This window comes from Tachypleus tridentatus, chromosome 13 (genome assembly GCF_004210375.1).
Source record: "Tachypleus tridentatus isolate NWPU-2018 chromosome 13, ASM421037v1, whole genome shotgun sequence".
Classification (NCBI taxonomy): domain Eukaryota; kingdom Metazoa; phylum Arthropoda; class Merostomata; order Xiphosura; family Limulidae; genus Tachypleus; species Tachypleus tridentatus.
In genome coordinates this window covers 177,388,219-177,410,991 of record NC_134837.1, presented here as the reverse complement: position 1 = coordinate 177,410,991, position 22,773 = coordinate 177,388,219, and the positions used below count along the sequence as shown (strand labels likewise).

Sequence of the window (22,773 nt, the reverse complement as noted above, 5' to 3'; positions counted from 1 at the left end):
CTTTAGAACTTAATAGATTGGCAGAGATGGAAGACACTAGTTAGTGTGACTGACTGACCTGATAAACCTCTGTAAGGAGAGGGTATCATAGCATCTGCACATTGTGTCAGTCTAAATTAAAAAAAAAAAATTTTAAATTATAAACACTCTTTCTGCTGTGTTGTGTGCTGTATCGGAGCTCCAATTTCTTCACATTAGTATTTAATAACATAGCCTTCTGCAATTTTTAACCAGTTAGAAACACTAACTATAAATAATTATAATCAGAAGTCTAAAATTAAACCTTTTATCTTCTTGATTTACTGAGATATCAATAAACCAACCAGAGAAGAACCCTCTAACTTTTAGCATTGTTTGATAATCAACTTTACATGTCAGATAAGTATGTTTATAAACAGAAGGAAGAACAAATTATCCTCTGCATGAATAATGCAAGCCATTATTTAGTTTTTGTTCCATAAATATTTAGTCTGCCAAAATGTTTTGTATCTGGTTATTATAGCTTTTGCTGTAAAAGTGAAAGGAATTTTTTTACTTCTTTATAGCTTGATTATAAGGTATGAATTATAGTAGTTTGGGATATTCTGTGACTGATGAATATTTTATGTTACAAAATGCATGATTGAAAGCTACATCAGTTCTTTTTGGATACTCAAATTTGTGATATTCAGTAAGGTTTATGGAAGAATGTGTAAATAGTTTTAATAAAATGATGTTAAATTACACTATATAACACAAATTTTGTTCCTGGATAGTACGTGTTATTTCTTAATTGCTTATAATGTAAAAGTGCAGAAAATGGCCATTATTCCCTTCAAACTTTGCTTTTGTGACCTGGATAATGAAATTTGGAAATTAATCTATTTTCTATCTAAAAGTGGGCAAATGTGCCATTTTCATTGACATAAGGTCTAAATAAAACATGTGAATCAAGGTTAACATGTGTTTATATTAAAGTTGTACAAAAATGTTTAGAAATGAGTAGTTTTTTGAGATTTGTGACTGTAATGTAAATCACTTTCACGTATCAGCCCCCAAATATAGTCTCCCATCATGTTTTCGTTATATGCTCCCAGGTCATAAAAGCAAAGTTTGAAGAGAAAAATTAGTCTTTTTCATTTGCTTTAGGCACAAGCAATTGGGAAATAAGACTTTCTGCCCAGGAACAAGAAAAAGTAAAAATGTTGTTACATAGTGTTATTGTCCTTAGAGGTTTTTGTTTCTTTGGAATTTATTTTTTGGTATGTTCATTGAAGCTATGTTTATGGTTTTAATTTGCTGTGTAAACAAAGTTTGAGAGCATAAAACTATCAACTAATATTAGGGAATTATTTTATGTAACTTGTTTTGTGCAATAGCTCTTTAAAATGTGTTAAAATTTAGCTAATATAACATAAACATTTAAAAAGTTAAGCTGTTAGATCAATATTAGGAATGAGTAGTAAAGATAGACCTTGTTTAGCTGTGTACAAACAACAAATGAAGTTTTATTTCTCATTCATATATTACCATGACAAATCAGTTTTATAAAAATAATTCACAGTAATTATTGTGTTCTTGCCTTAAGTAAATGAGGGTTTCATATCAGATTTACTTATTAATTTCAGTTGTTATATAAATTTTATGTTTATAGTGCTGTAAGAGTACAGAAAATTACAAATGAGGTTTTATTATTATTGCTTGGGTATTTTTTCTAAATTGTTCAAGATATTTACTCCCTTATACCAGTAAATTTGGAAATATTGTTATAAAGAGCTAAGAATTGGTGTTCTATATTTATGAAAACAAACTGTATAATAATAATTATTTTGGTGATTCTTTATGTGTATGAATACTAGTGTGTTATGAAAAGGTAGGAACTGTTTGAATTTTGGGGCTGTAACTTTAAAAGTACATAAATATTTTCTGTTATTTCAATAGGTGATAAAACTGCTTATTGATTATTACTGTGGTATATTTTAGGATTTGTACAATTTTAAGAAATGTTGTTTTTCTTTAAATGACCCAGTATCTGTATCTATTATGTAGAAATTAGATAAATTATTCAAATATTTGTGTTTTTATCTATTATAAAATAAAGTATTTGTAATTATTTAATAACATAACTTTAACTTTTGATTCATTTGTCAATTCCAGTAACTAGTTGACCACAAATTACAAAGAAAACACTAGAAATGAATGGATCTCTTCCTATTAGCAGTACACCATTATTAGTATTTTAACCACAAATTACAAATAAAATGGTAGAAATGAATGGATCTCCTCCTATTAAGATTACTCCATTATTAGTATTTTCATTAAAGAATACTCTCTTTTTTTTTACCTTCTTCTTTCTTTGTAAATTATTTCCTCATCAGTGGTGGATAAAGTACTTGCTTCATTTTAAATTGATTCATAACCATTTATTAATTCAAATATGAATTAAGAAATGGTTTTAACAGTGTTTCTCCTTTCAAAATTTTCAGCTTTGAGTTTTGTTATGATATATTTACTACCTTTACACATTGTAATGTATTGGACCAATATGAAATAATCAGTTTTTCAATTATTAGATTTTTTAATTAAAAATGTTGCTTCTTTTCTAATTTTTAAAAGATGAAGCAAAAATTGTTTTTACAACACAATCATCTACTTTTGCAAAACCACCTGACCTTGCATACCTCTTTTAATGTTGCATTCTTTCTTTGGTAGTGTGCAAGAATGTTCCATCTTTATGTAAAAACATAGAAAAGTACAAAATATTGTGCACAAAATTAATAAATATGCCATTTCAAAACATCATTCTGTTTTTTTAATTTTTGCTTGAAGTCCTAAACATTTTCCAACCATGTTTTAAACATTGTCATAGGTTTGTCCTCTATAGTTTTTGATGTCTAGATTTGATATTGGCTTGCAAGGTTGTGACAGTCTAAGATAACACATTGCCACAGTCAGGGTTAAATACAAAATTTTGTATTAAACTATAAAACCAACAGGAATAAATGCTAGTGCTTACCAAAAATGCAGTTAATAAGGATGTGCCTAACCAGAACTTGATAGTTTTGCTAACGAATAATAAAATATAAATATCAAAATTATTATTATTATTGGTAAAAAAACTACAAGAAAATAAAACCTAATTCAAAAAAAAACAAAAAACATTCCAAAAGCATCTTTTTTTATATTAATAAAAATATCAACTGAGAAACAGCAATAATTTACTAAATAAATATTATTCCCTATGTGGCCTTTCTATAGTAGAGTGGTCCATTCTTCTAAAGAGTTCCTTAGGTATTTCAATATTATCCAACTCTAGTGGGTACAAATTAGTCAGAATTTATTTAAATTCTCCCCACTGTTCATAAGCCATTTCTAATCTAAAACCCTTCCACTATTCTAGTGGACCTTCTTTCAAACAAAAAACTACAATTTCCATCTATTTATACTTAAGGTAATTAGCACTACTTCCATTATATTTTTGGCAGTGTGAGGTTTTGTATGAATAAATCCCAAAATAAATCTTACTTTTATTTTCCAGTCTTTTTCAATATATTTTATTATAAAACTAAGTTGATCAATAATTATGGAAAAATAAATTGTATAATAAACAAGCAAACACCAAATTAGATATAATACTTGGGGATGTGAATTCAGGTATAACTGTTGTCAGCAATATAGCTAATCTAACCTTCTCTTCCACTTCTTTGTTATCTAGTGTCTTTCTGTCATTATGGGACAGTTTACTTTTGGTTGGGGCTGTCTATGTTTTTATCTGCTGAGAGATGAAGACATTTATTTGGTCTTGGGTGTTTCTTCATTGGACTTCTGAAGTTGCCTTTTTCACTGATCTTTGGTAGATTTTGAAATTTGTTTTCTTTCAGTCTTTTTTACTTCCCAGTTTGGATCCTATTCCATCAATTAATCATTTGGATTTGTGAGATTTGGGGATTTTTCTTTGTCTCCTTTGAGTCTACTCCTCTCTTGGTGGTGATAGGGTGGAACTATTTAGATTTATTCATGTTGGGAAACTTTTTTCGGTTTATTATATGATGGGATAGGTAGACCTTGTGCCCTCCTTTGTCTGATTGCTTGTCTTTGTTTTCCAAATGTATAAATATATTTTTTTGGTTACTAACATGTTGGTATCATAATTTGGAGTTGTTAGCATGTTAGTAGGACTTTTTCCTCTCCTCTTGAGACCTGTTATATCTTAATAGGTTCTTTCTTTCTAAGTATCTAGCAGTAAGAAAGGGGATACATCCATTTCTGTAATTCTTTTGCAATCTATTTTTCATCTCTGCAGTCAATTGCAATCTCATAACTTCTTTTATCCTGTCAGGCCTGGAAGTGTTACATGACAATGTATTTATTGGAATTCTTCAGTTTCCCCTGATTTTCCTCTTTTTCTTAGAGATGGATTCATAAATGTCCATTTTACATATTTTGGTCTTTATAAGTGAAGTATCTTCCGAGTTGCATCTCATCAGATTAAGCACATTTGTCTTTTGCTGCCCATTTCAAATATCCAGTGGGGGACATTTTATGAGCTGGTATTCAGACTTCTTCCAATGCTATTCTCTTATTTTCTTTTCATACTAAGACAGCTTTTTTCTGGAAGATTTTGCCTAACACATGTCTGTGTTTAGCAACATCTGCTGGATTATAATGAAGAGGGGGTACTTTTTTTCTCAGTCTCATCTCTTTATTTTCCAGGATCCCTTATATCTTGCTTCCACTGGATCTCACTTTGTGGCAAGTGTTGCCAAGACAGGTGAGCTTCTATCAGTTTAATTCCACATAAGCAACTAGTTTGAGTATTCTTACTACTGGTTGCTGTAGAAATGAGGTGTTTCATAAGACCATCTAGGCATTTACTAGATGGTATTATCATATTATCATGGACCATTACTCATGGACTATCACGAGTAAACTAAAGGGGATTCTTCCTGTCCCTGCCAGTCATTTGATTAAATAAATTGGGAATAGTTTGCTGTTAAAAAGTTTAGAGAACTTGGTTTACCTGTTGCACTGTTCCTCAGGACTTTCCACCATGCACTACTCCTCAGATTGTACCAGTGGAGCTAGGAAGTTCTTACCACACCCAGTTTCTGGTCACTCGGGTGGTGGACAAAGGCTTTTTCTCCAGAGTGTTAGGGTGTGTTTCTCCACTTTTGCAAAAGAGGGCAAAATTGGGGGCCCTCCTGCTTGGGTCCTTGGATGTTTTTGCCAGATGTCAGTTTGGATGTTACCAGTCTCTGTGGAAGCCTACTTGTAATTCCTGTTCAAACTTGACACTTGGTTATCCAGTTGGGGTGTGCATGCCCCTTTTGTTTGATCAATGTTGGTTTCATATATTGTTTGTGGAAAGAGGTCCACTATTTTTTTGTAATTCCAAATGGGTAGTGGTCCCATCCTAGGCCCTTGGTTAAGTACAGGTTTCATGTCCCCTCCATAATTCCATGGGTAAGTAGAATACTTCTCATCCACTTGGTTGGGGAGTGAGGACAAATGTTCATAATTCATGATGAGTTATGACCCGTTGGTTGAATACAGCATAGACGATACTGTCATTCTGAGCCTGGAGTGCTGCTTTAGGACTTGGTAAGGTAAAGGAGGAAGTTTATCCACTTTAGTGTTGCTTACTTTATCGTCATGATTCCAGTGGTGCAAAACACATCGCCTTATGGTTACAGATTTGAATATGATCAAAAGTATATACATCTATGACATTGTAATCCAATAGCCCTAACTTCCAATGTGGGATATAGGGACCTAGACTCCTTAATACCAACCTCAAGTTGTGGAGCCTTGGCTGGTCTGTACTGACGATTACTCTAGATAGAGGAACTAGGTTCTGGGTGAAGAGCATACAGGATGTAGTGTGATTTCCCAACATGTGTATCACTTTCATCGTGTTACATCACTGTTCAATGCAGACACTTTCTGTATGGATCATGCCTGCACTGACACCTCCATCTCCTCATTGTGTAATTCTAGCTATATTGTCAGTGGATGATATGTTTTGGAAGTTAATATTTTCTTAAAAGTTTGGATGAAAGTCTCAAAGTGATTACATTATCTAAATGAAATATTTATATACAGTAATGGGATAGAGGGCACATTGACGAGAATGGAGAAATTTGCAAATTAGATATTGCTAAGGGCATTTAAGTGGGGTATAAAAGACAGGCATGCAAGACCATTCCTTAGATAGGCAAAGCTGATGTTGAAGGATATCTATATTGTCAGTGGAGATAAGTATTATTAGAAACAGATTTTCAGTTTAGAAAAAGGTTAACTACTACTATATTATAGCAGTCTAAATGATTTTCTTAAAATCATCAATTTTGCTAAAATACTCAAGACAAATAAATACCTTTCCTTTTTTAATTTAATCTTTTGTTATAGCCTGTAAATACTTAATCCAAAGTTAGACAACAAATTTACAGTAACTTACTGTTCCAAAATGTAACAATTATCTTTCTTTACAATCCATTTATTTTCTCATTGCAGAAACAATATGACCAAAGTGAAAATTTCTAATAAAACTTCTGCTTTGAGTTTCATACATTTTTGGGTTTACTTATCATGTAATAATCAATAATTGTATTAGTAAATATACCTGGCCATAAAACAATATCTTGTGAGTAGTTAGTAGCTGAACTTGAATATTTTTCATTTCAGCTTGATTTTTGATTGGATCATTACTGTCAGTTGAGGCTATATTTATTATCATAAGATTTATCAGCATCTTCTTTGGTTGTTTTTTTCAAAGAAGCTAATTTCTTCACGTTCAACCGCATGTTATTCTAGGAAGCAAGAAATAGCACCTCTCTGCTTCTTTAGGCTTTTTTTTTTAATTTTGTTATTTTCTTTGTTATGCACCAGACTCGCATACTATTTTCATTTTTATTACTACACAATGTGATTTAAAGAAAACAAAAAAATGCACACACTTTTAACTTTTAAAACATCATTAAATACCTATATTTGCTACACTTTCTTATGTAAGGCACTTACGGCAGTTATTCATTCTTGTGGATGCAAGTTAACTGGATGTCATGTGAGAGCAAAACATCTATAGGGTTGAAATCTAGTACCTTTCCAAAGCATAATGATAGTTTATATGTGTTCTATAGGCTTGCCAACTTTTTGAAATGCATTTCCAGGAGATAAATGTGTGTGTGTGTGTGTGGAAGGCTTCAACCTTTTGCTGTTTTGATAAATTTTGATTGAAAAACTTAAATTTTGAAATATAAATGCATGTCTCAGTAGTTTTAAGTCTTTGCAAATGTTTTTTGTCTAAGTTGATTAAAGAATTATTTAAAAAGACATCTTTTGTAGTCTTGACCTTGTAACAGATATTTGAGGTTTAAGTACTAATTCGGGCACTACTTCATTAAACCAGTAATTTTTAAATTATTTTATATAAACATATGGCCTAACAGAAAAGAAATTGATAATTTCAGAAGAAAAAACTACTGGACAAAGTGGTAAGCTTTATAAACCTCCAAAACTAGCAGAGATTGCCAAGAAGCCAGAACAACCAAAACCTGACATTCCAAAGTTTGATAAACCAGACAAACCTGTAAGTTTCTACTACTTTCACTAAATATAATATTGATACATGCAATGTTATGTAACCTTTGTAAGGCCACTTCTCATCACTTAGCTGTAAATTACAAGTATTACTTGATCAATAAATGAACACACTTGATCTGCGAGCTTAGTTACTGTAGTTGAACAATTAATTCATTTGATGTAATTTATTACTTAGGATCATCAGCTACATCGATTAAGTGTCGCATAAGATAATGAACTAATCAAAACTTTTTCTGATTATTACTGTTTTAGGTTATTATAATTACCTAATTGATTTTAATTATTACCACTGGTTCCTCGTTATTAGTTTCAGTTAATTCAAAGTTATTCAGTCAGACAATCTCATGACTTGTGAAAATTATCAACTAATAAAATTAGTGTTTATGGTTATACTGTATAACACAAATTTTGTTCCTGGAGATATTTTCATATTTAGCATTTTATTATTATTAGAAAAACTTCTAGTAAAGCTGCAAGCAAAACATGTCCTTATACTTCTATGAACGAGTGATGTAAAATTACATTATGTAACACAAATTTTGTTCCTGGATACTACGTGTTATTTCTTAATTGCTCATGTTGTAAAAGTACAGAAAATGGCCATTATTCCCTTTAAACTTTCCTTTTGTGACCTGGATAATGAAATTTAGAAATTAACCTATTTTCTGTGTAAAATCGGGCAAATTTGTACATTTTCGTTTGCATAAGGTCTGAATAAAACAACATATGAATCAAGATTTACATGTATTTACACTACATTTATACAAAAATGTTTAAAAGTGAGTAGTTTTCAGATTTGCAACTATAATATAAATCACTTTCATGTATAGCCCCTAAATATAGTCTCCCACCATGTTTTTTTGTTCTCGCTCTTTGGTAGCGCATTCAAAGTCGAGTACATCTTGGTGGAAGCGTTCAGCCTTGCTATTTTGAGTATGCTCCTATGTTCTCCTTGAATTTACCAAGATAAGCGTTAAGGATATGGACTTTCAGAGACATCTTGCAGCCCAATTTGCCGTATTTCTTTACCAGAGCCTCTACCAGTTCAACATAATTTTTGGCCTTGTGATTGCCCAAGAAGCCCTGAACCACTGTGAAAAAGCTGCCCCAAGCTTTTTTTTTTCCTTCCTACTAAGCTTATTGGGGAATTCTGTGCACTCCAGGATCTTTTTTATTTGTGGTTCATTGAAGACACCAGCTTTGACCTTTGCCTCAGACAGCTTAGGGAAGAAGTCTCGAAGGTACTTGAAGACTGCAGACTCCTTATCAAGAGCTGTGATAAATTGTTTCATGAGACCCAGTTTTATGTTCAATGGTGGGAACAACAACTTCTGGAGGTCCACTAGTGGCTCACACTTGACATTGTGCCTCCCCACAGAGAACTTGGTCCGTTGTGGCCAGTGCTTCCTGTTTTAGTGAGCTGCGGTGTCCATGCTGTCCCAAAAGCAAAGATAACAAGAATGCTACCATTTTGAAGTATCAGATAACCTCCCAGCCATACTCATCATACTTCAAGGCTTCTAACAAGGTCTTGACACTGTTGTATTTCTTTTTAAGGTGCATTGAAAGGTATTTAAATTTTAAAATGTTTAAAATTTGTATAATATAAAATCTTACTATTCAACCAAGCAAAAATTGTCCCCCTTACCTTCTAGGATTTTTTTTGCAGTGCTTGCAGGTAAAATGAGGTGCTCAGGGTTTGTCTTAATCCCTGACAGGCATGCCGAAATATGCCTTGTAGGCTTCACACATTTCAGCAGATACTGTCACAGAATACTTTTTTGCTCTTGTCTTGATAGATTGGCCACATGTGGAGAATGCTTGCAGCTCTTGATACCATATTTGATAAAATCAGATAGGTCTATATGTTCACTTAGGCAGCTAGAACTAAGCTGAAGTGGTGAATGGTGAGCCCCCGTGTATATATATTACTATGGAAACTTCTAGAAAGTTCTTGTAAATTCTACAACATTCTAGAAAGTTCAAGAAAATTCTGTATCAGCTACTCGGCACTGAATCCACCTGGAATGTTCTGGAAAATAGGTAAATTTGAAAATTTCATTACCCAGGTCACAAAAGAAAAATAGGTCTTTTTCATTTACTTTAGGCATAAGCAATTGGGAAATAACACTTTGTCCAGGAACAAGAAAAAGTAAAAATTTTGTTACATAGTGTTGTTACAGTTTTTGGTTATTATAAATATTCAAGTCTTGTAAAAATAACTGATTAATCAGTTTGATAATTAATTAATTATCAAATTTTACTGATCCCCCAGCTGTATGAATCAAGATGAGTAAAAGTTAACTTCAAATACATTTTTAAAGCTTTGGATATTCAAATTTTAAGGGAATACAGTATTAATGTGATAGTTTTCACCTTTCTTTTAATTAGTGTATTTTTAATATCTTTTTTTTCTTTTCTTTAACTTCTGTTATACAATCTATTTATTAAATTTAGTTTAATCCTGTTATTTAAAGCAACATTTTTAAATAGTTTCATTCTCTCTCTTTTAAGCATAAGATATATAAAGAACTCCATAACACAGTTACTAATAACACTAATATTTTGTGGGTGATGATTATTTAGATGGCAATTAGAAAAACAAAAGTTACCACTATATGATGAATTTTGTAATAAATGCCTTGGTTTTTATATATATTTAACTGTTTTTTGTTAATAAGAAAAATTAAAATGAAAGCTGATTATTTTGTTTTGCTTTATATGTAAATTGAATTACAGTAATAGTAGTATTTGCATGATCCAAAAATATTTTAATTGCAGGATCATGATAAGGGATATGAATATGCATATCATAAAGATAATTCACATATATGATGGGAAGACTAGATGCATTCTCAGATATCTTTTTTGTAAAGTAATCCATGAAAATATTAGAGATGTTGAGATTTTCCGGCTTTCTGTGAACCAGCAAAACAATAACTTTCTCTGTTTATTAGCAAAAGTTTTTTAAAAGACAAGGTATTCATGTAATGATTGTGAAAAGGTTTTTACATTGAATGAAAAACATTCTTTGTCCATGAGAGTTAATGAACACCAAAAATACTATAAACAAAGGAAAGAGAATAATTGTATATTGCTTTACATATTCATAATTCATGGCATTTAATTGAGATGAAGCAAATGTTAATGCAGAACCAAAATGTGATTAGCATTGCAATATTGACAGTTCTATTAAAATCAGCATGGCATGTCTTGGTGGTTTGTGTTCGGGTGTTTGAATTGCATTCTGTTGGTAGTGGGATCAAAACCTAGCACCAAACATGCTTGCCCTTTTATCTTTTGAGGAGGGAGATATAACATGATAGACAATCTCGCTATCCATTGGTAAAAATAGCCCAAGAGTTAATGGTTTGTTTTGATAGACACTTACTGGGAATTCAAAGTTAGAGATGGCAGCTAGTAGCCCAAGAAACTTTGCCAAAAACAAACAACCTATTGGATTTGAAAAAGGAGGGTATTAATAATATTATGAATAATCATAATGAACCAGATTTACATCATGTTTAGAGATCCTTCTTTTCCTCTCTCCCTTTAGTTTAAGATAATTTATGGAAGTTTTGTGAGTATTTGACATTGTAATAACTCAATTCAGTGTTGTATGCTGCATACAATAAATCAATGTATATTATAACTCTGTGTTATCTTCATGATGATTGGCTGGTCTCTGCCAAAACATGTGGGTGTGTGATTTTTAATTATTAATCTGTTCTCCTACAGAAATGGGGCTCTTTCATGAAAACTACTGTGTTGAATGTGTAACTTGGGGGAGGGCATAATGTATTTTACTCAGAGTAAACTGTTATATTTCTTTTAAAATTAGATGAAAAGTTTCTTATGTTACAGTGCAATTTCATTTTGTTTAGGTATAAGTGACAGTGAGGCTCAACAAAAGAACAGGGCTCCAGGGCTGTTCAGGACTACACATTTATACAAACATGTATTTTGATGTAATTAATCTTATAAATCAAACCATAGCTAACCCAGAAGTGTTAGCCATGACAACAAAACACGGAGAAGAAAAATGACATATTTTAGTCAAATCCAGCCTTGTGCACCAAACTGTCAAAAGTCAGGATTTATTTAGAGGCATCAGATTACACTAAACTTGTTATCAGTGTCCCCTGAATATATATGATACTTTCTGTCAAAGCTAATTAGAACCTTTTGTTGCCAATCAAAAACAACAGTATTTACATTAGTAGAAAATAGGTGTTAAAATTTAATGCATATGAATTATCCAGTCTAGGGTTAAGTATGCTTCAGTTCTGTTTTTTAAGATTATTTTTAAATAATAGCTTCATGACAATATGTACAAATACACAAGTTATATATATTTACACAACTTCAAATTTAAAATAGATGTTCAAGCTACATTTTCTTCATTTTAGATTCTAACATGGCATTGTTTTTAAAAATGTATATAGTTTTGTTTTCCAACAACTTTTCAGGCTTAAGTTTTTCTTTTATGTACTTAGTGCTGTGTGTTAAATTTTTTGATGTGTCATCATGGGCACTAATCATACCATTGAGGAGCTTCCAGAGTTAATTAGAGAATTGGTTGTTAATGTGCCCAGTCCATAATTAGTGCATCTGAACTCTCAGAGAATGAAACATAATTCTTGTTTCTGGTTTTATTCTCTCATAACCTGCTGACAGAATATATATGCATTGGGTAAAAATGAAACATGATAATATATATATAGAGCTTTCAGTACTGGTGGACAAATGATTTTTTTTGGTACTTAGTGGCAAAAATATATACTATTAAAATCACAAGTCACCATAATCATAGTGACATGGTTTTGCATATTATGTGATCAAATAAATTTGTTGTTCAAGAAAAAGAGAAAAATAAATTGATTGTGTAGATTTAAATATACTCTTCAAAAAAAGAAAGGCAAAATATGAGACAAATTATTAACAAGTTTATTCCAGGTAGTTCTGTATGACATGTGTGAAACTTTGCACATTCACTGCTGAACATCCAAAGTCTGCAAAGGCGAAGTCCATACTTACTAGTTGAAGTTTAACGTCACTCAACATCAATAATGAGTATGCCCCTGTGATCATCAATAACTGCTTGGCATCTCCTGCCCATGGAAGTGATGAGATGATGAATCACATCCTGTGGAATGGCTGTCCACTCAGCCTGCAAAGCTGCTGCAAGTTGAGATAGAGTCTGTGGTTGAGGTTGTTGCCGCCGCAGACGTCCGGTCCAACTCGTCCCAAAGATGTTCGATGGGGTTTAAATCTGGTGATCTGGAGGGCCAGGGAAGAACGTTGATGTTGTGGTGTCTCAAGAAGACAGTGGTGAGTAGGTCTGATTGGAAATCCTACGCAGCCCTGGTATGGTTGAGGCAGTAGACGTCTCAGTGGTGGTCCTATCCCTAAGGTGATGTAACTGGATGTAGCGATCTTGTGCGGGCGTGGTCACACGAGGTTTGCCAGATCGTGGACGGTCACAAGTTGATCCATGTTGTTGGTAACAATTTCATAGCCTTGTGATGGTGCTTGGGTGGACATTCACAGCTCTGGCAACATCTGATCGAGATTCCTGCTTCCAAGCGACCAATGGCGTTGTTGTGTTGTGCTTCAGTCAGTCTTGGCATAACTGTATTGCGTGTCGGTGGCTTAACACTGAGCTATGGAAACCGAGAACTCATCACTTTTATAGGGATTTTGCACATGTTGCACTTGCAGAACATGCAGATCTCTCAAACAAATTTATTGGACACGAATGCGTTTTGGCGAAAAATCCGATGTTTTCCTCCGTTTTCAAAGTGCACAACTTTTATTGTCATTTTGGTCTGACAATCAGTGCCTTAACATGTGTAACATCACGTACTCTGAGCTTGTAACGTTATTACATATATTTCTCTTTAAAATAACAAAAATATCACTTTTGCGTTTCTTGTTTTGAAGAGTATATTAAAAAAAAAATCATTTTACCAAGATTAGGATGCATTTTTAAAAATCATACCAATATCTTAACTAGAAATGCACAATCTTGTCAATAAAGTGGTATTAAATTGTCTGCAAGTTGACCAACAGTTGGATATATGATCTTTATCAGTAAAAATTTGTTTAAAACTTTAACATTTTGTGTTTAAAGACATTAATTTTGTAAACATATGAAGGAAAACTGAACTCAGTTTAGAAACTTGTGTTTATATCTAATTATTGAATAAATTTATTTAGAGATTATATTTTCATTTTAGTTGTTTAGAGACTTTACAAATGTACTTGGGTTGTTGCTAAAACTACTGCTTAAAGTAATTCCAAAATTGTATCATAGAATAAGAAGAAAGGAAATGAGAAGCAGAAGAGTAATCTTGAATTGTTTAAGGAAGAGTTAAAAATGTGAGTACATAATTCAAATTTTTATTTTAATTCTGTCAGAATTGCATGGAGCTCACCCAAAAAACATAATAAATAATATAAATGGATACAATAGAATGAAGATTTAGCCTCATTAGGTTTCAGTTTCTTTTTTATACCTTAAACAGTTTCTGGACATTATTTCTGTCATTATAAAACTTAAGTATTATTTGGGCAAACTGTTTTTCTACATATCTATTAATAGTGAAGAATGATGCTCAGCATTGTAACACAAAAATATTTTCAACATTACACAAAACTAGTTGAAGCTGTTTTAATATGAAGCACCTACAGTTAGTTCATTGTGTATAAGTTTTTGTATTTTGTGATGATGATGATCTAATATATAAATTGTAGTTTGGGTGTAAGCAATCATTAGGTAAACATTAATTCAAAAGTAGACATTCAGTGAGAGGTGGCCTGGCATGGCCAGGTGGGTTAAGGTATTCAACTTGTAATCTGAGGGTCACGGGTTCGAATCCCTGCTGCACCAAATATGCTCACCCTTTCAGCCATGGGGGCATTATAATGTGATGGTCATTGGTAAAAGAGTAGCCCAAGAGTTGATGGTGATAACTAGCTGCCTTCCCTCTAGTGTTACACTACTAAATTAGGGACAGCTAGCACAGATAGCCCTTGTGTAGCTTTGTGCAAAGTTCAAAACAAACCAGATCAGTGATAGGTATTCAGTATATTTTCTCATTGTTTTGGAGATTAGTTTTGAAAATAAAAATAATTTAACCTGCAGACCTAGTTTGATAGTTGTGTGATAGTTTTGTACACTTAATTTTATGTTTGATGTATGTGAGTGATTGAAATTTTTGTCTCTATTCAGAATGAATAATAACTAGGAAATTCTGCCACATCAGATTTTATTTTCTGCAAATAAATCAAGAACAAACCTTCTTGTAATATTGTACAAATTACTTTCTTATCCAATTAGTTTCTATCTTTGTGTTTTCTTCCTAGTTATTAATCTAGCTCTATTGTTTAGATTTCATAATTTTTAGAATATCTATTTCTGTAATAGTACAGCAATGGTCATGGAACAACCAAAGAACAGACATGTAAAAATAATTAAACTGGCAAAAATCATTACAATCATGGCACTGGTAAATTGGTATTAAAATCTGTGGTTAGAGAAGCAAGTCAGGCAGTCAGTGGACGTGTTCAAGAATGAATATCAAGATTTATCTGATAAAATGCCTAAACAATTAGAGAATAACAACAGTTTCTATTGTTATCAGTAGATGTACGTTTACAAAAGTTTGTGAATAAAAACAACTGTTGTTTGATGATATATTTTATAGCATTCAAGAAGAAAGAGAAGAACGACACAGACTTAAGCATGCCATCAAAGATCAGATGAAGATTGGAAAATTTGAGCCTGTAGATACACAGATTAGGCTGGGTAAGCAGAAGCCAGCAATTGGCAGTCATTAGAAGTAATCTTTTGAAAGCTGTGGTGTTAAAAAGCCTATTTTGAGGCATTATGAGATTGATAAAAAGGTTTTTTTAAATGTGTAGGACATAAGAAAAATCCAGTATTTCATCCAGTTAGATAATTCAAATTTTGTTTAAATTAGATAAACGTAGAATCTTAATATAATCAAGTTCATTATATGCATTTAAAGGTTAGGTAGAAGAAAAATATTAAAATAATTAGTAAAATTATAAATGAATTGTTTAAATAAAAATTAAATAATACAATTTGGTAAGATCAAGAAATGCAACTCCCTTGATGTGCATCTACACACACATTTCTACATGTAAATAGTTGTGATGTTCATTCCCTATTCCCATAAAATTAAGTAAATCAATCTACATAACTGATGATTCAGTGAGTGGGATCATTCTTAATGCTTGGAAATCTATAAATGCAATTGGCTTATGACCTCTGGATATGTTTATTTTGTAGAAAACTGCTATTAAATGTAAAATAAATTTTCACCAGAACATTCTGAACAAAAATTATAGTTTTAGGATAACATTTTTCTATAATAAAAGCTTAATACCACAAACAAACCTTGCTATAAGATAAAGTTTTTAGTAATCTGGATATTTTAATAAATAAACACTGTGTTGTTTTCAGACTTAAAGTTTTTAGATAAGTACCACATACACATGTGAGACTTTAAAAAGTCAGAAAAAAAGAACTCAGTTTTATCATGAGTCACCTTAAAACCAAGTATGAATGAAATAGATAGTATTGTAAACAACAGCAAAAAAATGCTGAAAATAGTTGGCCAAAATATTGCTCAAACAAGTCAGTATTGGTTAACGACAAATAAATATGTATTTTTGAAGCTCAAATCAGTCTGTTTGTAGCTGAAGAAGAAAACAAAGGTAGCACTCAGGAATTATTTTCACTGTATAGAATAAAACAAATATTAGTTCATAATTTAACTAATAAAGTTTAGTAATCCAAAACTACAAAATAAAATATGCCTGTAAAAAGTGACTAGTATCACTGAGGTTGTGAAAAAATGTTGAAATATTATTATGACAAATAAGCTTGAGTAACTGGGAAATTAAATGTTTTGTGTACGAGAGAGGCGAGTTCTTAGTTTCATGTTTTTATTTCTGTGATATTTCTTCCAAGAAATTTTTCATTATTCCTCATAACTTATTTAACATGAAACCTTAAGTTGTATTGTCTATGCTGTAGTAGTTGTACAAGTTTAAATTGACTACATTTTACCATTTGTCATACTTCTAGAAACTGTAAAGATTGATAAGATCATCTGCTGTAAAGTTTTACAGGGAAATATAATAAACAAATATGAATGAAAACATCTGTTAAGAAACACTGCACTTTAAATCTTCTGTAAGAAATACATATAATAAAAAGTCCTCTATTGTAAGATGAGTGTTTTAAGTTGCTAAGTGAATCCTGTCATTGCTTAGCTGATGACTACAGACTGCCTGCTCTTGGATCATATGATACAGGTGATCCAAATACCACCAATTTATACTTGGGAAACTTGAATCCAAAGGTAAGTCTTACAGATTATTTGTCATTAAAATTGGATTACCTTACAAATTATTGGAAGAAATTGTGACACAAGTTTAATTTTTTATAAACAGTTGTTTTGTAATATATTTTAACAACACATAACATTGTTGCATGCAAATTGATGTGTAGTTAATCTTCAGAATATTGTGACTTGATAATTTTGCTAAAATATATTCAGGTATTCATGACCTGTTTTATAAATGTATGTAAATGAATGTTTATGAATGACAGTCCATTATTTGTTATTAGCAAAAGGGGATAAGATAGAAGTATTAAATATAATTTATGATTAATAAAAAAATTAGGTTAATCAAGGTTGTAGTATATGGCAACCAGTTAAGTGATTATTAGCCTATTTAGTACAGAAATAATCCAAAGTTGAATAATGAAGTTTAGAAAAGTTAGAGGTATGTGTTTTTTTAAAATCTGATGACAGGATATAGATAAAAGCAGAATAAATGTAAAAAGTTACAATAATAAAATAAACACTTAACACTCCTATGAAAAGTGGGGCCTAATAGGCCCCAGAGCAACTGGAAAGGTTATTAATATTAGGCTAATAATTTTGTATTTAAATGAAATTGCCACTTCATTTGATTTCATTTCATTAAATGAAATGGCAATTTCATTTAAATACAAATTTATTAGCCTAATATTAATAACCTTTCAAGTATTTGATTTCATTTCATTAAATGAAATGGCAATTTCATTTAAATACAAATTTATTAGCCTAATATTAATAACCTTATTAGGCCCCACTTTTCGTAGGAATGTTAATGTACAATATTAATTTATTATTTATATTTTTATGTAAGATCTTTGATTGTTCAGATAAAGTGTTTAAGGACTTGCAAGTTGTTTATGTATAGTAAATATTGTGATTTTGTAAATATTGTTCAGTGGTATTTTATAAAAATTGCACAAATAAAATTTAATGCTATTATCATCCTCAACAAAAATAAGTGTAATAAAGCCTGTTGACAAATTTAGAAAACAAGTTGAACAATTTCAAAATATACAAAAGGTTCAAAGATCTTACTAAAGAGAGTTCACCAACTACAAAACTATTCAGTAAATAAAAGCTAATCAACTTACTCCTGTTTAAACCTATATGATTAAACAAAATGTGTGGGTATCTTGTTGTATCTGTCTTTATTATGGCTACTGAAAGCTAGTCAAACTTAACTAATTACACTGCACAACAATATTTTGAAAAGTTTTGCTTCCTGAAAAGCTTTTGCTGATTGTGACAGGTACCTGGTGGGTATGCACAAATATAGTTCTGGTTTTGCTTCATCATGTAGGAACTCTGAGAAATAGACAGTAAACTGTTTACAGGCAATAATGTATTTATTTGTGTTTATGTTTCTAATATGCTATTAAGTTCAACATAATTAAAAGTGTTTTGCTCCTAATTTTCGTTTGTATTCAATGTTCGGTGCTTCATGTTGCAGTGTCCAACAGTAGTCAGCAAATATTGATGGATTCCATTTGCCCTGATATCGTTTTTCCATTGTAGTAATGTCCTGATGAAGCTGAAAATTTCGATGGAACGGTACATGATGGGCAAATTTGGATATGATTTTCGTGATCAGCAGCCAAACATCTATAAAGAACACCCAACAGTGTTCAAGAAGCAAAAACTTTGTTGTGCAGTGTTACCACCTTAAAAATCCACACCTCATCAAATTTCATTGGTCATACCATTAAAATCTTGTATCTCATCTATACTTGTATTTTACAATTAAGTGAGACTTCTAAGTAATGATTTCTCTCTTTCTTACAAATATGATGGTTTGAATATTTTATGTATTTCTGAAAGAATTATAAAGCTTTAGTTGTCATAGTCAGCCTAACTTTAATAATTTTGAGTTCTGCAAAACATTTTATTATTTAAACTAATGACATCACTATGAGATATAGTAGGAATAAATAGTTTGGGTGTAATGGTGTCTTGTAAAATAGAATGTTTTACAGCTGAATGCTTAGCAGTGTTCAACATGAAACAAAAATTATTTTGTTCCTTCTGTGAGCATTTTACACAGCCTTTAGATAAACCATTCAAATTAGATTTGATACACCATACTGATCTGGTTTCTTTTTATGTAAGAGCAATAGATTTGTACCAGAAAATAAGAATTCAGTATCTTCATAATTTAAGATAACATTTTCCACCCACTAAAGATATTACCTGGAGTTAAGCCTCCAAAAGAAATTAATTTTCTTTGACAGAAAGATTATGAAATTCTTACTGGTTATTTAAATAAATATACATTCAAGATAAATATTTTATTTTTCTACCATATTACTAACTCTAGCTATGATCATCAACATGCATATAATTAATGGATTAAAATTAGGAAATAAAAAATAACAACTACTTTTTAATTTTTTGTAGCAGATGGTGTTTTACTTATTCATAATTTAGGATCTTTTATTTAAAAAAAAAATATTTTTAATGTTGTATTTTCAATTCTTTCCTTTTACCATTTACTGTTGATCTTGACATAAGTCAGTGGTTCCCTTGAGGTTTATTATAGTTTCCTTGGGAGACATTTGCAACCCTTCAACAAAATCTTCCTGCACTGCATAATATTCTAAGCCTTGAGAACTGATTTAAACTATGATGCTATATTTTAAAAAATGTTTAAATATTTCAGTTACGCATTTTGAAATGTAACATACATAATTAACTAAAATGTAATGGTAAACTTGAATACAATTTAACTGTATATCTAGCTGTAATATATTTACATAAGACACAGCTGTAAGTGCTGTAGATGGTCAAGCAGCTAACAATACTGTAAACAGTTGTGTATCTCGATGAAAACAGTGCACCAATTTCAAAATAACCATGTTAAATTATAGACTAAAATGAGCTGTTCCTAACAGCTGTATATGTGTATTATGTAACATCTACTTTTAGGCTATAAAGTAGTAACAAAGTTGTTAAGGTGGGCATAACAGCTGCCAGGTTAAACAATTTATTAATTGTTTCAGTTGTGTTTATTCATAGAATTTTGAAATGTGCAAGTCAAAAGGTTGTGTAAGCAACTTTTTATCTACATGTACCTCTGGTCAACTAACATTGAATATTGAATAAGTAGAGAATTTTCATAGATTGTTAGTCGTGAAAATACAACTGAAGTTTAAGTAGTTTTTTTAAAGATTGATTTTGAAATAAAGGACTTAAAATGTGGATATCATAAAACTTGAATCATAACGTGCATTGGAACGTTAATCCTATTTACGTACGTTGATAGTTAAGGTGTTTGATTAAATTTTGAATGTAACACAGTGACTCGTGCAGAAAAGATTTAAAGGGGGTACCCTTCACAGAGCCTAAACTGACCTGAACAGAAAAGTAATGAAGTAACTTGTTTAACTGTTCAAGTCACTTAAAGGAAAAAGATTTAGAAATTACAGTAAAATAATGTCTGTTGTATATATTCATTGTTTTCCTAGATTAGTGTTAGTATATTTGTTAACATTGTCATTCTAGATGACTGAGCAACAGTTATGTGAAATATTTGGACGTTATGGCCCTCTTGCCAGTGTTAAAATTATGTGGCCTCGATCAGATGAGGAGAAAGCCAGAGGAAGAAATTGTGGTTTTGTGGCTTACATGAACAGGAATGATGGGGAAAGAGCAATGAAAAATTTAAATGGTAAATCTGTTTGTGCTGGAAAAACTCTCTTAAAATATATATATATATATATATGTTTCTAGGAATGTGTAGTATATAAAAGTAAAATGAGAAACTGCTGATGAAAAAATTAGAAGCATTTTTTCTTATTTTAATGCTTTCATTGTACTTGTACTAAAATGTAAATATTATTCTGTTGCATATTTTTTCATTCCCAATGCTGTGCAGAATAAATCCTTTAACTTATAGAAAAACAAAGGAAACTGAACTTGATTTTTAAGCTTTGCCTGTTTATGTAAATGTGTGAATTCTTGTATCTCATAAAAATTAATATTTAGTAAACATTTGAATACAAGTATTTTGTGAAAAATTCTGAATGGATGACATTGGCTGTAGTGTGTTGTAAATGAGAAGAATAAATGCAGTTTGGCTGCAATGTTGTGTATCTAGGCAAGGAGATCATGAATTTTGAGATGAAACTAGGCTGGGGCAAGGCAATTCCCATCCCTCCCCACCCCATCTACATTCCTCCAGCTCTGGTGGATCTCACACTCCCACCACCTCCATCAGGTTTGCCTTTCAATGCTCAACCAGACATGAAGGATAGGGAGAGGCTGCCACCACCTGGCACTGGATATCCTGGCACACCAGAGGAAGAGGAAGAATTTCAGAAGGTAACCTGTCATCTGAAAGAGTGGGACTTTTGTAAATTTATCTTTTCTCAACCAAAATATTTTTTCAGTTATGTGTACAAGAAAATTCTGTTTGAGAAAGTTGACATTAAAAAGCTGAAGTAAGACAAAAGTCAGGTAAGGTAAATAGATAATTTCTCCCAGCATTATAGAAATAATTGTGTCAATTCTAAATCAAAGAAATTATATGATTATCATTCAAAGGAAAGTAAGAGCAAGTAGATTCTATAACAATTATAGTAACACAATCAGAAGCATTTAAGTTATAACTTTAAACACCAAAAATTAGTATATTTTTCATTAATACCAAAATTTATTAGTTTTTGTTGCTTTTTTAACAAATTTCTGATGAAACAAAACCATTAAGAAAACATTTAACTTGGTTCAATTTCACTTGTACATTAGAAGTGAGGAAATAACCACTCATTAGTCCTTCTGGGCCAGACAAAAATAAACAAAATATTATGTGGATTTAGTTCATGTGAATAATGGCTTTTAATGTTTTTCTTTCTGTAAAATAAAGATAAAATACTTCACTTCACTGGCAACAAATAATGAGGAAAAATTTTGCTAACAATAAAATTGTCCAAAGAGGTTTGAAACAATTGCTAATATTATAGCTATGCAACTTCTTAATGTTTACAGTATAGTAAGAAACCTAATGATTAAAAGTGGCATGACAGTACCTTCACCTGAGCTAAATTACTTTTTAAAAGTAACCACCACAACAACAACAACAAAATTTTGGCTTTGGTCTATTCCAAGGTTGCTTTCTGAAAGGCATTTCTCAAATTATATTGAAATATAATAGTAAAATAGTTTGAAGCAACAGATACATTAAGGTTTAGTGTGTTAACATTAGTAAAAGAAACTTTATCATAAACATTTTAATTGTGTAAATAATTCACTTAGTTTTAACAATCTTCACATTATCTGTGTTTGATGAAATATCACTGAAGGATTGCATTTATGTTGTGCTTTAAAACTTCAACAACTTCCTTTTAAATGTTTTTAAGAGATTCTAACATAGACTAGATCAGTGCTAGTAGTACCATGTTCAATATTTGGATGTGAAAAAACAAAACAAAAAAAGACTAAACTACTTGATATATCAGTTTCCATTTTGGTAAAATAACTGCTTTTTTAGTGATAGAAACAGTTTTATTTTTTTTTTAATTGTAAATCAATTTATTACCTCAGTAATATAAATATTAAAGAAAGACACTCGCAACCCGTAGAGTCTTTTGTTAAAGACAGCAGTTGAAAACAGCATTGGTTAAGTTGCAGATACTTCTAGAATAAGTAAAGTTATAAAAGGAAACTTTCAGCCTTGTCTTCTTATAGCTTATACCCATATTTATATATTTATGATGTTAGTAAAACACAATTCAAAACGTCAAGGACTAAAGTAAGAAATCTTAAAATCCGAACACTTTCA

At 31.2% G+C, this 22,773-nt stretch overlaps 1 protein-coding gene across 1 annotated transcript in view; it reads left to right on the top strand.

Moving 5' to 3' along the window:
• Nucleotides 1–22,773, top strand: part of LOC143238719 (U2 snRNP-associated SURP motif-containing protein) — a 93,655-nt gene that overhangs the window by 15,113 nt on the left and 55,769 nt on the right. Inside the window, exons 4-9 of the mRNA XM_076479194.1 lie at nt 7,449–7,567; nt 13,898–13,962; nt 15,291–15,391; nt 16,888–16,976; nt 20,499–20,664; nt 21,094–21,317. Coding sequence (XP_076335309.1) covers nt 7,449–7,567; nt 13,898–13,962; nt 15,291–15,391; nt 16,888–16,976; nt 20,499–20,664; nt 21,094–21,317 — 764 coding nt within the window. The remainder of the gene's footprint in view (nt 1–7,448; nt 7,568–13,897; nt 13,963–15,290; nt 15,392–16,887; nt 16,977–20,498; nt 20,665–21,093; nt 21,318–22,773) is intronic.